The sequence below is a fragment of the Poecile atricapillus genome, chromosome 9, assembly GCF_030490865.1.
Source record: "Poecile atricapillus isolate bPoeAtr1 chromosome 9, bPoeAtr1.hap1, whole genome shotgun sequence".
Taxonomy (NCBI): Eukaryota; Metazoa; Chordata; class Aves; order Passeriformes; family Paridae; genus Poecile; species Poecile atricapillus.
The window spans coordinates 23,899,345-23,915,642 of NC_081257.1; the positions used below are offsets into that span (position 1 = coordinate 23,899,345).

Genomic DNA, 16,298 nt, shown 5'->3' on the forward strand with positions numbered 1-16,298 from the left:
CCCATCCCACAGTGAGCCTGTGGACACCCAGGAACACTCCAGAGCAAGGCATTACACAGAGCAGAGCAGAGAGGGAGACAGGAGATGGAAAACAGAAGACAGAGAATGGGAAAGATCAAATCTCTGCAAAAACCATTAAAATAATCCCAAGCACAATTCCAAACAAAAATTGCAATTTCCCTCCCAATTTACAATAATATTTTTAAGAGAAAGTAGAAGCTCTTCTATGCATATGTGATAGAGCACAAGAAGCTGTTTACCATAGGCTATGAGCACATGAAATGAGGGAGATTTCTGGTGAACTCATGCCTGTTGCCTGTATTTCAGGTACCAGAACACAGACCTGAGCTCTGCCCAGGAGTGCAGCATGGGAGCTGCGGGGCAGGCACACACACCACAGCCCAGCTTCTGTGCCTTCCTTGGCACATGAGTGGCTTCAGCTCATCGTGGGCCAAGGGCAAATTTAAGCTGTACAGGCTAGAGAAGAAGACTTGGCTCCTAGCTCACAGTCCTGAAGGCCTTCCTGAAGGGACCCTGGCTGGTGGCCCATGGTGAGGCCATCTGGAGTCTGTGTCCTGCTCTGTGCCTCTCCTACTCCACTCAGTAAGTTTTCAATCTCATCTGGCTGCTCCAGTTGTTCCCTCAAAGAGAAAAACAAGGCAGGCACTGGACTGTCAGTCCCTATGTAGTGCCCTGCCACTGAAATGCATTCCAGACCCAAATGTGACAGAAGACAAGTACTTAAAGAGACTGAATTGGTTCTTGCTCTTCACTAATGAGCACTTAACTGGGCCTCAGCCCTGGCAATTAATGCTTCATGTCCTGTATGGCCTGAGCTGAGACTCACAGTGAAATAGAACATTTCAGTCTCCTGCTGGTTGGCTCTCCTCTTGGCAATGTTGATTTTGCTCATGTAGGTCTCTGATGCAGCTGATTTGACTGACTCAGTGGAGCGGCTGTGCTGGAAGGCATCTGAAACATCAAAATCTTCCACTGTCAGCATGTCCTGCAAGGTCTGCATTGTGGCATCCAGCGTTTTCCGTACCTACCAGAAACAGGACAGCGTGGGTTTGACTGGGAAAAGGACCCATCTTGAGCCAGCCACTCAACAGGCAGCTCCTGAGCCAGCACTGGCTGCGGTCTGTGGGCACCTCCAGCCCTGCCACAGGAGGGGCTCCACACCTGAGCACACCAGGAAACCTCCAGAGGAACAAGGCTCAGCAGCTCTGCCCACAGACCTGACCCCTTACCTCTTCATTCTCTATCTTGAGGGTGGCCAGCCGAGATTGCAGCTGGTGGTACCGCATCAGCAGCTCGGTCTGCACAGGCTGCTGGGCGCTCACCTGGCACACCTGGGACAGGAGACATTCCACAGGTCATACACGGTCCAGACACGCATTTCCACACCCACGCAATTCCCTCCAGCCCCCACGAGCTCCTGGCAGCCTCCAGAGAGGTTGTGTTGCCGTGTGTCCCATCAGCAGTGCCCTGGAGCTGGGCCAGCACTGAGTGATTTGCACTCGGCCATCTCCCAATTACAGCAGGTTAATCACAGCTCCCCTGTGCAGATCTGTGGGGCAGAGAGAGCTGAACCGTGGGCTCCCTAATTGGGAGAGACACGGAGCAAGAGGCAGCCTGAAAGGAGGAGCCCTAACGAGCCAAGAGTCTCATTAGGAAAGGAAACACAAAGAGCAGTGAGTGAAGGCAGCCGAGAGGGGTAAGGAGTCAGGAACAATTCCATGTTCCTGATGGAACATGGTCATGGGGAGGGCCAGGCCGGGCCCCTCTGCAGCCCCACAGGTGAGCACGTTACCTCATCCCCCATGTGTGGCTGGAACTCGAACTTCAGCGGCGGGCAGAAGACCTGGTTGCACATGTCCATGATGGTGTGCTTGTCGCTCCGTGCGTCCAGGTTGTCCACAGCGTTCTCGATGATGTCCAGGCCCTCGTGGCGGGACGTTTCCAGGTTGTACTCAGCAGACAGGTACGTCCTGAAGGTCCGAGCAAGGCTGGCATGGAATCCCAGATCACAGCACTGAGAAACACAAAGGGGGGCCTGGTCACACAAACAGTCCCAAACCACTGCTCAAGGTTCTCAAGCGCAGATGGATGTTGAAGCAAGGCGTGGCAGTGGACACCGTGCCCTGCAGTGTGTGCACATCCTGCTCTGTCCCTGCACAGCTGCCTGCCTCCCACCATGGAGCAGCTCCTCATGCTGCTGATCACTCTCGTGTCTGTCTTGGGGAAAATGATAAAACTTGGAGTTAATTGCTGCCAAAATACTGTATTTTAGACAAAAAACTGGTTTTAAACATCGTCCTCACTATAGCTGAATTTGGCATGTCAAGTGCCATACCAGCACAGGGACTTGCTGCCCTGAAAGATCCATCAGAGCTGAGCAAGTCCAACCTGTGACCAATCCCCACCTTGTCACCCAGCCCAGGGCACTGAATGCCACATCTGGCTATTCCTTGAACGCCTCCAGGGATGGAAACTCCACCACCTCCCTGGGCAGCCCATTCCAGTGTCTGACAACCCTTTCCATGAAGAAACACCTCCTGAAATTCAGATTGATAAACGTGAAGTGAAATCCAAAATCTCAGTTGGTGCCACAAGCAGCTCCAAGCCAAGAAGGCGTCTCATGCTCGGAGCCGATGTGAGGAGACACAGCTCAGCTCAGATCACGTCACAGCAGGGCTGTGCTTGCTGCAGCCTCTGCTGGAACCAGCAGGAGCAAAACTACACTGGGCCAGCTCCCAGCCCTCGTCTCTAGAAACTCTGAAGCCCCATGTGCAATAATGAGGAATTTTGTAAAAATTATTGAATTGTCACAGCCTTCCATTTATCCTGCTTCTATTTAGTTTCTAATCACATTAATTGAGAGTATGGGCAGTTATGGACTGGCACAGACCTGCCTTGAAAAAATCAACAAGCAACACAAAAAAGATAAGGGGTGAATTTCCATTTGCTGTTTGGGGCAAAACATTGTTTTGCACTGCAAGTTTCTGCCATGAGAGAGTTTCAGCATGAACATCTGCACCACTCCAGGATGTACAGGAAGCCCAGAGGTGGGACAGTGCAGCCGAGGGGCTGCCACACAGACGGGCAGGGACCAGGGCTGGGACCCCAGGGGAGGACCAGCACTCCTGCCATGACCAGCTGAACATTGTACCCTGGGAATGCACTGTGCATTCCCCAGCATTTCACAGCCCTCACCCGTGTTCCCCCAGCCCCTGAAATCACAGCTACTTGGCTACAAAAAACCAGGAGGCAATATCTGCCACTGCTCAAGGGTGGGAATTCCCAAAGCACACAAAACTGAGCCACTACAAGGCAAAGCACTGAATGCCACAGAAGCCAAGGAGAGGGGCTCAGGGCATTGCCAGATGCTTTTAGGAGAAAATTCCATGTGAAATGTTTCCTTTCTTGTGTTGCTGGCCTCACACTGAAGCCGGCAGTGATTTGCCGTGCCCAGCAATCAGCTGCTCCTGAAAACCAGGGCAGGCACTTCCCGCACACACTGCAGCCCTTGAAGTCCCTGGTGATCAGCACCGCGCCGGCTGCTTCACACACGGGTGCCCAGAGAAGAAAAGACGAAGCAGGGACTTCCACGCAATTCCCAGAGGAACACACAATGGGGAGGGGAAAAGAAAAAGGAAGAAAAAAAAGACTTCAAACCGACGCTCCAAGCCCCAGAACAAATGGCATTTTCTCAGCCCTCTCATCCCTTTGATGGCAAATAAATTAGAACCACAAATAATAATCCCCAGCCCTTCTGCAGCGCCTTTCATCTGCCAAGCTCAGAGCTCCCCAAGCATTAATTCATCACGTCTGGTAACACCCTGCAAGGGGTGGAAATACCCCAGTGTTCAGCTTGAGAAACAAGCCAGCTCCTGGAGCTCAAGCAAGCACGTTTGGCCAGAACAGCACAGAAGCAGCCAAAGAGCTGTGTGCCTCCCAGCACCCACCCCAGAGCTGCAGCAGGGCACTCCTGGGCTGCGGGGAGAGGGAAACGCACACAGTGCTGTGGCTCCAGCAACTTCCAGCCCCTCTGTAATCTGAGAGGCTGAACCTGCACGTGAGAGCCTCATCTGAGCAAGTGGAACCCTGGAGTAACACCTGGGTGCCCTGCAAGCCTCCCCTTCACTTCCCAGGCAGAGCAGCAATGCCTCCAGAGGACCAGCACTGCCTGCAAATGAAGAGCCCAACTCATTTGCTCTGCTCCGTTCCCTCTTCTCTGCGTTTTTACTTTATCTGGTTTTTAAAAAATATTCTACATTATTTTTAATTAAATGCATAATATATAATAATTATATGACTATTTTAATTTCTGGCCTGCACTTTCTTGCCATTGCTGCAAATCCCAGAGCTGTACTGTGTGGTGAGTAAATCACAGAATCCCAGAATGGTTTGTGTTGGGAAAGACCTTAAAGATTATCCAATTTCAACTACCCTGCCATGAACAGGGACACCTTCCACTAGCCCAGGTTGCTCCAAGCCCTGTTCAACCAGGCCAGTAAAGCTAACTGAGGATTTTCAGCATAACTCTTTGAACTGCTGTTCTGGTTCCCTAATTTGACTCAGCTAATTTTTCCAGGGACCAAGCAATTTGATGGTTCCATGTAACATTGAATTTCCTCAGAGTTCCCCTCCTTTCCTGGCAAACACTAATCTGAAGGGAAGCAAGTTGCTGTTCCAGGACTCAGAGGAGGCTGCACACGTTTCAGCAGATTGGTTCGTATGGACACCGACTGTTCCATTTTCTCTACTGAATCCAGTGATATCTTTCATGTGACCACCTCAAACTGTCTTGCAGCCATTTCCCACAGAACTCCAGAGGGATGGATAAGGAGCTTTATCTCCTCATTGCATACGTGGCCAAAAAGATTAACTTGGTCACACAGTTAATGACAGAAATGAGCCAAGCCCAGGCATTTAAACTGATGCACGTGTCATCCAAGGAGGAGCCCCATGGTGCACTGCCAGACGAAGGCTGATTTGATCTGCCTCAATATTCTTCCTTTCCTTTCCAGGAGGAAACAACAAGGCCACTGGAGACAGAGGGGCAGCCGGTGCTGTGCCCCTTCACGCTCCTCTGCTGGGCTTTCCAGCGCTCCTTAAGCCGCAGCCCTGGAGATCTCCAACCCTCACAGAGCAGCTGGGCCCTCTGCCTCGCCAGGGCAGGAGGCCAGCACGGCTTTGTCACCAGCCACTGCTCTGCAGGGATGCCCAGGGAACAAGTGATGTCCAGGCTGTGCCTAAGAGATGGCACCGTGGCAGCTGGGATCTGGGGGAAACGCCGGTAAATTGGCTGCTGCAGCGTCCTGTTTGCATCTGTGTGAAATCAGCAGTCACACGTGGCTGTTTGTGCTGGAGATGGAGGGTATGTGAGCCCCTCGCCTCTCCACACCCCAGAGCCAGCCTGGTGCGTCCCTCACCGTTCCCTGGAGGGTGCAGGAGCCGGCAGGAGCCACGGGAGCACAGCCCTGGAGCTGCCCTGGGCTCTGCTCCCCCTGAGCCCCTTCCCATCCACCCCCTCCATGGACTCAGCTGCCCTGCACAGACCCCTCCAGCACCATGGGCACCCCATGACCTGGATCCCTTTCCTCTGGAGCTGCTGAAGCCCTTCTTGTCTCACCCTTGCAAAACACACCCAACTTGTAAAAAAGCCTGCCCAGATAAACTCCTCTCCCTTTGAGGACACATACATATATATATATATATATATATATATACACACATATATATAAAAATATATAGGACACCTGTGCTCAGCTCACACATCCAATATTTTGTTTCTCTGGTGAACAGAATTTATAATTGGGGAAATTTCTTTGCTCCATGTTAAAGATGCTTTAGCAAAAAGTCCCTGAAGGGATTCCTGGAGTGCAGGAGAAATGCCATCTGCTGACTCTAGTGGAAGTGTCAGTGAGGAAATAAAAGTTGGGAAGAATAATATAAAGAGACAGAACTAAAATGGAACTCAGCAGTTCTCTAGAAAATCAAAGTTCAAAAAACTCCAGAAAAGTAAGTCATTCTTGCTTAAAAAGTAGTTAAATGAAAGAGAGAATATACACCACAAAAGCAGAAAGCCTTCAGATAAATCAAGGTGTTCTCACGCCTTGCCATTCAAATGTCTCCACTATCAACTTACTTGTTTTTTAACACATCTTCAATAATAAAGAGAACAAAAGGGACATAATGAAGAGTATTTTATCATATATCAAAATCTTGAAGCCATCAGGGGTTTTGCATCAGACATTAATTAATTCTCAGAAGTGTAACTACATGCTAATGGGCTAGGAAAGGAGGTAAACACTCAAGCAGTTTTTTAAATGGTACATTTAGGTAATGATGGTAACTCAGTGCTTCAAGCTCAGCTACTTATGCATTCACTGAGGCAACTCCAGCAGGAAGAAACTGTACTGTGCAATCTACACGCTGTGGGATGCCTGTTAAAGGAAGAAGCAGAAATCCCTTCTCTGGGTAAATCCCTTGCTTGAATCATCTCAAAGCAGTTTGTAGGAGTCACCAGTGTTCAGTCCCTGTCCTTGCCATGACCCTGCCTCCAGCAGTTCCTGCCCTGAGGCTGTTCCCTTCGAGGAGCACCAGGACAGACCCCAAGGCACCCTCCCCAGCCAGGACAGCACTGCCACGGGTGCTGAATTGCCACCAGAGGCACCAGGCAGTAGAAAGAAAAAACCCCTCTGCTTCAGCACCAAAACCAAGGCTGTGTCTGACCTTAGGAAGGATTTCTGTCTCAGAGACTAACCAATGGGCCGAGAAACATCACTCTCACCTGGCTCACCCCAAGGCAAATCCAATTCACAGGACATCTTCAGCCCCAGTTAGGACTGTCCTAAAGCCCCCCAGACACCCCTTCCCCAGCACACAGGAGTGCAATTGAGAGCTCAGCCGGGCTGGATGGGCACAGGGGTGGGACTCACGTCGATGAGGTCGGAGACGTCGTGGATGTAGTATTTGCTGACGGCTGCGTTGGTGGCTGCCAGGTTCAGCAGGTAGTCATTCCTGGCTTTTGTACACTTCAGCTTGTTTTCAGAATACTTGGCTTGTCTCTGAAAAAGCAGAATGGAGTGTCAGAGCACAAACAGGATGGTACTGGCACCGTTTCTCCTGCCACAGAGCCCCACAGCACCCTGCAGCCTGGGTGTGATGAGGTAATTAGTGAAACTTGTATGTGGTATGAAAACAGGGACCTTGCCAGGGTGGAGGAGATCCCATCTGAACACCCCTCACACTGTCAGCCAGCCATGATGAGTGCATCCTGCTCAGAGATACTTGGAGCCCCTGAGCACAGCTGCTGCTGGGGATTTTGGCATCAGTCAAAACCAGAGGGCCAAATTTTCCCCCTGGAAATGCTGACATATGTTTGGACTTGCTCCAGATGTGTGCAGCTGTATGAAAGTGGAATCTGGCCCAGAGGCCAAGCTACACAATTCAGAACAGGACCCAGAATTCAAAACTGTAGGAAAGCAGATGTGCTCCAGACCTGGGACATCTGCTCAGGCAGATCCCTGCTCTGATGGCTAAATCAAAAGATTAACCCTTTCAAGAAGTTCACTGCTAGAAATGCCCCAGGACTGCATGAGCCAGTGAGCAGATGTGTCCTGGCTGGGGAAGCTATCTCCTTTTCTCCAAAATTAACACAAAAACTTGTGGAGATCCTGAGGCCAGGGGGATTTGCTGAGGCTGAGATGGCACAAAGGGTTTTGCCTAGCAAATCCATCTGAATCCTGCACTCTCACTCCCAGACAGTCTACAGAGGAAGAACACTGGTATTTTACAGATCCAACTATTTTTTTGCTAGCAGGAACAGACATGTCCCAGTCTCCTGGAGCAGGGTCTGGTGTCCAGACCAGCAGCACCACCATGCCAAGCCGAACACCCTGGTGCCTTCCCTCCTCAGCACAGCCTCTCAGGGGCCCCTGGCACAGCCAGGCCCTGGCACCCCATGGCCTGAGCTGCTGGTGGAGAAGCAGCTCCCACCACCCCTTCCTGTCCTGTCCTCCAGAAGCCATTGCCCCCAAGTCCCTCAGCTCTCCCTCCAGCCAGCCAGCCAGGAAGGTGCCACGTGGCTCCTGTGCAGGTCCATCACCCCGTGCAGGGCTGCACTGCCCATCCCTGTCATGCCACCCTGACTCTGAGTCAAACCTTCTCTAGAAGCTGGTCCTGGCTCCTCTCCACAGCCAGGAGCAGGGAAGACACTTGTGATGGCCTCCTTAGGTTGCTGTCCAGCAGAACACACACACGAGACACCGGCCTTCCCAAGCCCTTCCCAGAGATACAGGAATGGCCTCACAAAGATGAGGCTGAAGCCAACCCCCACTGCCTGCAGAGAGCCCCAGCCCCAGCCCAGCTCCCTCCTCCTTCCCTCTCACCCACCTTCTCCTTCATCTTCTCAATCTTCTTGACGGAGCTGCGCCGCTGAGGCCGGTCCTCATGTCGCAGCAGGTTCACACTGATGTCCCCTGACTTGTTGAACTGCTTTTCTTCCTGCTTCTCCGCCTCCTTCAGCTTGCTCTCGGCGCTGATGCTCTCTGCATGGTACATGTGGTAGGTCTTCATCACCTGCAGACACAGGAGGCCATGAGCCACCTTCCCATGATCACACAGGCACCAGAGCAGGACAAGCCAGCAGCCCTGGCCAGGGCAGAGGGGCTTGTCCTTCACATTCCAGATCCAGCAGGGGTGATGCTGATCCTGGAACACTCTACAGGCAAAATTCCACCACAACCTTCCCTTTCAGAAACAGAAGCCCAAAGGGCACACTGGATCACTTTAACGGAGCTGGCAAGAGGGACACATCTGCTCCTCTCTCTTTATGCCTTTAGTCACACTGTCCCCTTCTATCATCTCCCCCTGGGATGTGGATGGTTTATTTCACATTGCCTTGACACAGCCACAGTGCCCAACTGCTCAGTGCAATCAGCCTCAGCAGGGCTGGGACACTCTGGGACACTCTGGGATGAGCTGGGACACTCTGGGATGAGCTGGGACACTCTGGGATGAGCTGGGACACTCTGGAATGAGCTGGGACACTCTGGGACACTCTGGGATGAGCTGGGACACTCTGGGACACTCTGGGACACTCTGGGATGGGCTGGGATGGGCTGCCTGAGGCCCAAGGGTTAAAACAGAGCAGGAACCCGCACATGCAGGGATTTTTACACATGGCTTAGAGAAGAAAACACAGTTTTGCTCAGCTGTGGCTGTCAGTAGGACCCAGGAGTGTGACTTGGAGCAGGTCAGGCTGAGCCACATGATCCCTCCTCCTGCCAAGAACAACCCTCAGCTGAAGCAGGCTCCCAATGCTGCATCCCAGCACAAACCTCAAACCTCCCCTGCAGGGAGATCCCACTGCAGGCACAGGCAAGGGATAGTGAGCAAAGGCTCCTGCCTTGACCCTGAGCTGCTGCATTTCCAAACCCTGCAAATTCTTAACACAGATCCCAGCCACATATTTCAAACTGCCTTTTCTGCAGTGAATGTCACAGGACACACATAAACCAGACAATTCCTGGGATTTTCTTAAAGAGAGAGACCAGAGGGTTTCACGGAGTCCTCCTCATCCTCGCCATCTACATATTTTTGTGAAACACAGAGGGAAGTGAAAAAGCCAAGTGCTGTGTATCAGGGCTTCAGGCAGTGAGAGGAAAGGTTTCTGCAGCACTCACAGAGACCCTGACACAACGTGACAGAGAAGCCCAATGGGTAAGAGGGGTCCAAGCTGCAGGTTTTTTGTGAAATCCAAAGGTTATGGGACAGTTACCCAACCAAAATAGACACCTTAAACAGCTCACAGTGTTCCTCACCAGCTGCCCTGCCACACAGCTCACTATTGGAAATTCAGAGGATATTTCTGTTTAATATCTGCCTCAATTCTGGCCGGGGCCAACCTGCACTGCAGCAATCAGCCCCTGATCTGCAATTCCCTCGTGCCGTCTCGCTGCCTGCAATCAAACCACGCTGTCCCTGCCTTGCAATGCTGTGACACAAAGACAAACTGCCACAGCTGCGTCCCGGGGATCTTTCCTGCAAATCAGTTAATTAGCTGCAGCGAAGGAGGAAAAATATGTTCCAATGTTCATTAGTTATTTAACAACACGAGTTGTGTTTTCCATATTAATTACATGTTCTGGATAAAGGCTGTTGCCAAAATACTGGCCGTAAATGGCACTGCTGGCAGTCTCCAGCTACAAGGGCTTTGTTCTCCTCAACAGCTCATGCCCAAGGTTCTGACCCAGGGAGGAGCCAGAGCAGAAATGGGGTGACTGTGACAGGTACAGGCTCAGGCCCCCCCAGACTTCTGCCTTTAGCAGCTCCAAGTGGCACCTCTCTGCTGGAATCCACGAGGAGGGACCAAAGGAACGAAGCTGGTTTTAATTCACAGCTGAACTATTTCTGCACAAAACCATTCACAAGCATCTCCACTTCAGAATGAAAGTCATCTGCTTCCGTTTTGATTAAAATCAGTGTGGCTTTGGTTCTCTCCATGCAGAGTTTACAGGGTGACTTGCATCAGAACAGCAACAAGGCTGAGTTAAAATCAATGTGGTTGTTTTGGCTTAAGTTTGAGACAGAGAATGCCTGAGAAGCCTGTAAAAAATTGTAGTTTCCACCCAGTGCACAGAATTCCCCTCAGAGAGGCTTAAAAAGCAGCCTTGCCAGGGCAGGGATGAGCTGTGGGTAGAGGCCCTGTGCTGACAGCAGACAAGGGACATTTCTCAGGAAGCAGCAGCCTGGTGTCCTGAGAGCCAGGCCCTTTTCCCGTGTCTGTTTTTGTCAGCAGCCACAGCTGCCGTGCTGCCCATGGGCACCCAAGGTGCTGCAGAGAACTCACCAACAGCAGCTCAGTCCCAAAGGTGTCCCCAGCCACCCCAGCAGCCCTGAGCCAGGGGACAGCTGGGCCCCTTTCACCTGATGGCTCAAGGGCAGAACTCTGAGCAGCAGGAGCTGCTGGCACCCAGCAGATGTGAGGTGACCCTGACTGCCCCACAGGCTTTTTCTCCGTGCTGGTGAAGCCAGCGTGTCCCTTCCCTGCTCCTTCCTGCCTGGGTGACACAGCCAGTTTGTTATCTCAGCAGCAAGGCTGAACACAAACACACAGCTGCTCCAGTTTCACCATTCAAGCCCATTCTGCTCAGCACATGGAGCAAAGCAGTGAGTGGGAGAAATCTCAGCTCCTGTGAGGATGAGCAGAATCGCCCTCTGTGCTCCTCCCTGGCCACTGCTCGCACCTGGGACCCCAGTGTGTCCCTCGGGGACGGGCCTGTCACTGCCTGGGCTCAGAGCACACAGCTCCACAGCTCTCCAGGGCAGCCCAGCCCTTGTGAGTCTTCCCTTGCTTTGCATCTGTCATGCTGCTGCTGTAATTAATCTTAAATAGTCACCACCCCTAACACAGCTTGTGACATTCAGCTACCAACAACGCACTCCCAAATCTCACACAGGCTTTTTAATCTGATCTGCTGTCCACCCACACTGCAGGTCTCACAACAATCAAATCCTTCAACAGCCAATGTGGGAACAAACCTGTTAAGAGGAGATTTATGGCAGAAATTTCAAATACAATCATTCATGCTCTGTTGTTTAGGCCTGTTTTTCAAAGAGATGAAATGGAATGATTGTTTAGGAATAAACCTACTGCAGTATTATTTATGTACCAGTTACAGATACAGCCAAAGAAAGCAAATACATTATCTCAATTTTCCAACAAAAGGCAGACTTTATATGGTTTTGTTGCTCCTAAACCACAAATAAAATAATTTTTTTAAGAAAGCAATTGCTACAGGGCAAGAGGCAGGAGCAACACAAAGACTTTTACTACTCTGCTATGAGAACCTGCTTGAAGAGCCATGTCCTAACTAACAGCACATGATCTCGCTGGGAGGCACAGACAGCTCTGCAGCCCAAGAGCTCCTTGGGGCACAAGAGCAGAGTCTCTATGAGCCAGAAGCTTTCTGCATCCCCCAGAAGGGAAATGTTCATGTTCAGCCATCCCCCCGGGCTCACAGGAGCAGGGAGGTGTCCAACAAACAAGCACAGCCAGCTCAGAGCCACTGGAAATCACCAGCCCAGGGGCTGAGCAGGGCCAAAAGGCAACGTGGTGCTGGAGCTATGGCAGGTGAGAGCACTGCAGAGCCTGGGATCACCCTGGATCACACCTGAACATCCCCACCATTCCCAGCCCAGCTCAGGGAAAGCAGCTGAGCCAGCCCTTGGCCTCAGGCTCAGGGAAATCCAGCACTGCCACCAGGGAGAGACTCTCCCAGAGGATGTGAGGGGAAGGAATGGCCATGCAGCAGGATGGCCAGGGCAGAGCCTCCTCAGATGTGCTCTGCCAAAGGTCCCTGCTCCCCACGCTGCCGGCCGGGAATGGTGGCATCGGCTCTTCGCTCACCGTGTAGAGCTCATTGGTGACTTTCAGGAGCTCTTCATGCATCTGCAGGCCAATCTCCTTGCTCTGCAAGACAAAAACAAGAAGAGGTGAGACTGTTTTGCTCAAAACTCGCAGTTCTGAAATGAAAATACATTTCAGAGGAATCATAAATGTGAATACACAGTGCAGCAAAGTCTCATGCAGTTTCAGAACTGCTTCGTATTCATTTGAGGTTGGTGTTTGCCCATGGATCACCCAACCTCAGTTTCTGAGACCATAAGGAGGAATTTCACATAATTTAACTTATTTATCCTGCAAAACAGATGAATCTAAGATTAAAGGCAATACTGCTTTGCCCTGTGACTGGTAGAATTCATTCCCAGCCCACAGTCAACTCCCCGTTTGGGTAAAACATGCAACATTCTCCCCAGTTTGGGGACTGGCAGAGACTCACTTTGAGACTGGCAGGGTGTACACAGCCATTTGTGGGTTTGCAGTTCCCTAGACTGGCACTCTGCAGCCCCACAGCATCACCTGTCAATCTGTCTTGATCTAAACACTCTGCTGCTCTGTGATTAAACACATCTGCTGCTGGACCTGCCATTTCCAGCCAATGCTGGTATTTCAGAGCAAAGATTATCAGAGCTCCCCAGCACTGGCACCCCAGGTTTATGTTTCCCTTGGCCATGACCCAGCCTCCCAGCTTCTCCTCAGTAGCTCATTTTCACAATTCTGACCCGGGTGAACCAAAGCGTCTCTGAAAAAGGACACTACAAAATAGCTACACCACAGTTATATAATAAAGTTTCCAGTTTCACAACAGCAGCAGGCAAAGTTCAGCCAGCTGAGGAGACACTCACTGCCAGTGAGGAACTCCTGGCATTCTCCTGTCTGCTGAAATCCCATTATCAGCCTGTGTTTTCCCTTTCCTTGCCAGGCAGGACGGGGCAGATGCAGTCACAGCCTCCTAGAGCATGGACACAGCCCTTCATGCAGAGGCCACAGCATGGGGAGCTGCCCAGCACTGGAGCTTGGCTGCAGATCAAACCAACTCTACTGGAAGCCAGCAGCTGGAGGTGCTGGGATGTGCTCGCTCTGCTTTCCTGCCTCCCTGTAATTACACCACAAATCTCTCCGTGGAATCTTCTTGGCTAGAAAATACTTATTATAGCTTGAAGATGTGTTTAAACTAAGTTTAGACACCCCCCTCCTCCCTCCCCTAAACCAAACCAAAACAAAACTGAGCAGTTTCTTCCAGATTTCCTCAAATAACTCCAGGAGGTTTTGTGCACGTGGGCAGGGAAAACAACATTCCATCAGGCTGGGTATGAGAGAAGCCCTCAACATGGAAAGGTCCTCTAATTCCAGTCAATGGCACAACCTATGTGGAAAGTTTAATCTAGATTATTAGAAGCTAGACTTAAAGCAAAGCCTGATCAAGGAGTCTGAAGGGTGAAAGTCCCACCCAGCAACCACAGAGTGTCTGTGAGTCAGTGTCAGGGGACCCATCCCCTGGACAGTCCATCCCCAGAGCCCCGACTGATGCACACTGGTCCCACTCCCATGGATGATGCCAGTGACCAAAAGGTGCTCACTTGAGGCCCAGGGCCACCAGGAACCCTCATCTGGACTGGACCCCAGTCCCTGTCCCCTGCCCACCCACACTAATGGTCATCATTGCCATCACTGGTCATCAGGAATCTCACTGGGGCTTGCTAATTCACAGCAGAGCCATGATAGGTGTGCATCCCCCCAGACACAGCCCAAAGATATCTGGGGACCTTCTCAATCTCTACAACTCCCTGACAGGATGGTGCAGCCAGGGAATAAGGGACAGGAGAAGAGGAAACAGCCTCAAGTTGTGCCAGGGTGGTTTAGCTTGAATATTAGGAAAAATTTCTTCTTTGCTCCTGGAGGGATTTAAAAGCTGTGTGAATGTGGCACTTGGGGACATGGGTTAGTGGTGGCCTTGGCAGTGCTAGGGGAAGGGTTGGACTTGATGGTCTCAGAGAGCTTTTACAACCTGAACAATTCTGTGATTCTAATTTGAGTTATTACAGTCAAGGGTGTACAAACAGGGGGCTTGGAGCCCACATCCTGCAGGAGCCCAGTCTCACGTACCCCCCTGCCATCCCCACGAGTCACAGGCCACTCCCCAAATCAAGGCTTCCCAAGAGCCTGGGGAGGAGGACAGGACAGGCTGGTGGCAGAAGCCACAGCCCAGGCTGAGCTGCAGCTCCTGCTCTGCCCTGCATTTCCTGCACCATGCAGGGCAAGGCCACAAAGCTGTAATTTTCAAACCCAATTTTAGACTCCAAAACAGAGCAATACAAACTGGCTCAGTGTGTTGTTCCATGAGCTACACCTGCACAGGCAACCACAGGTGGGGAGCACAGATAAAGAGCCATTTGCTTACAGAAACCACAGCCCAACACATGGCCCCCTGCTGCAGGGAGCCAAAGGCTCTGCAGTGTGTTTGGAGTCTCCCAGCATCCCAGAGGGCAGCGAGTGCCCACAGTGAGGATGCTGAAGCCTCTTTCAAGCAGAGGCAAGCGAGCAGCTGAAGGATTTGCCTCTCCTCCCAACCTGCTGCCTTCCCTTTCTCCAATGGAGAAATTATATTTGTGTGCTTATAGGGGACAACACCAAAACATCATTCCTGTTCCCTGGGACAATCCACAAAACCCAAACTACAATTTATCTGTTTCCTTTATGCCTCACATTCCTCCCTAAAACTCGTAGTTGTTCACTGAAACACCAATGGCTTCAAGTTAGCAATTTATTAAAATTCCTGCCACTGCTGACAAAGTATGGGGAAGCAGCAGCAGGGATGACAGCAACAGAGAACACTTATTCTAGAGCAAAGACAAGAGCTCCCATCCAGACACCACTTCTTCATCCAACCTCCATCCAGGACAATGCAGGATGGGCTGTAATTAAATTCACTGTCACAGCACATTCCCACACTGGGGAATAACCCAGCACCCTCATTTTGGACATAGCAATGCTCTGTCTCAAATGTGTAATTTCCTGTATCCCATACCTGGAAGAAGCATCAAACTTCCTTCCCCACAGCACAAGGTGAGAGTGGAGCACGTACCTGCCTGGCAACGGGTCCCTCACGCTGGGTTTGAGGCTGCCAGGACACACTGTGAGGTTTCATGGTGTCAGACCTGCCCTGAGAGCAGAGAGAGCCAGATCCCTGCAGGGACTCATCCCAGCATCTCCACTTACTGCTGCCTATTAGCAACGGCAACACGCTCGCCTCCATCATCTCCTCCTGCCTCGGGAACGTGACTCACACTGCAAGCTCCAGGGAAATTTGCCCAATTGAATTTTCCTCTCCTGCTTCCTCAGAGAGGCACAGGCTGGTTTGGGTTGGAAGGGTTCCCAGCTGGACACGAGAGGAGGCGTTGGAGCTGCCGGCCAGCGGGGGAAAGGAACCAAGAGCAGTGCCCCATTCGGTGATGGGTGACCCCACTGCTGCCAGGCTCACCCAGGGAAGCCGAGGGAGCAGCCTGGCACCCCAGCTCAGCACCCCACATCTTTCCAGGCAGATCAGCACTTGCTGAGCCATTGCTCCTCCTGAACCCCGCGAGCCCTCGCTGCCGCTTCCCTGGGACTGTTTACATTTACATAATGAAGGCAGGAAACACAAAACCTCCCGGTTCCTTATGTCCCCGCAGCATGTCACAGCCCATTAATAAACTCTAGATGGGAAGAATTAGAAGTGACATTTCTGGAAAAAAACGTTACCCTAATTTACCATCAAAGAGCAATTTCCAGCACACCCAGCAGCTGAACCACGACTGTGGGTGCTTTAACCCTTCTGCTGCCAGGTTAGGTACCAGCAGCCTGGCCCCCCTGGAGGGGGCTTGGAGCACTTTACCCACCACGC

The 16,298-nt window shown here is 51.5% G+C and overlaps 1 protein-coding gene across 4 annotated transcripts in view; it reads right to left on the bottom strand.

The window, feature by feature from the left end:
• Positions 1 to 16,298, bottom strand: part of SRGAP3 (SLIT-ROBO Rho GTPase activating protein 3) — an 80,215-nt gene that overhangs the window by 20,051 nt on the left and 43,866 nt on the right. For all 4 annotated transcript variants that reach the window (XR_009278315.1, XM_058845418.1, XM_058845417.1 and 1 more), the window contains exons 4-9: positions 12,422 to 12,484; positions 8,404 to 8,589; positions 6,948 to 7,076; positions 1,814 to 2,035; positions 1,251 to 1,352; positions 848 to 1,045 (exon numbers count right to left, since the gene is read on the bottom strand). Coding sequence is in view for 3 of the 4 variants with exons in the window: in XM_058845418.1 (XP_058701401.1) it covers positions 848 to 1,045; positions 1,251 to 1,352; positions 1,814 to 2,035; positions 6,948 to 7,076; positions 8,404 to 8,589; positions 12,422 to 12,484 (900 nt within the window). In the remaining variant the exon portion in view is untranslated. The remainder of the gene's footprint in view (positions 1 to 847; positions 1,046 to 1,250; positions 1,353 to 1,813; positions 2,036 to 6,947; positions 7,077 to 8,403; positions 8,590 to 12,421; positions 12,485 to 16,298) is intronic.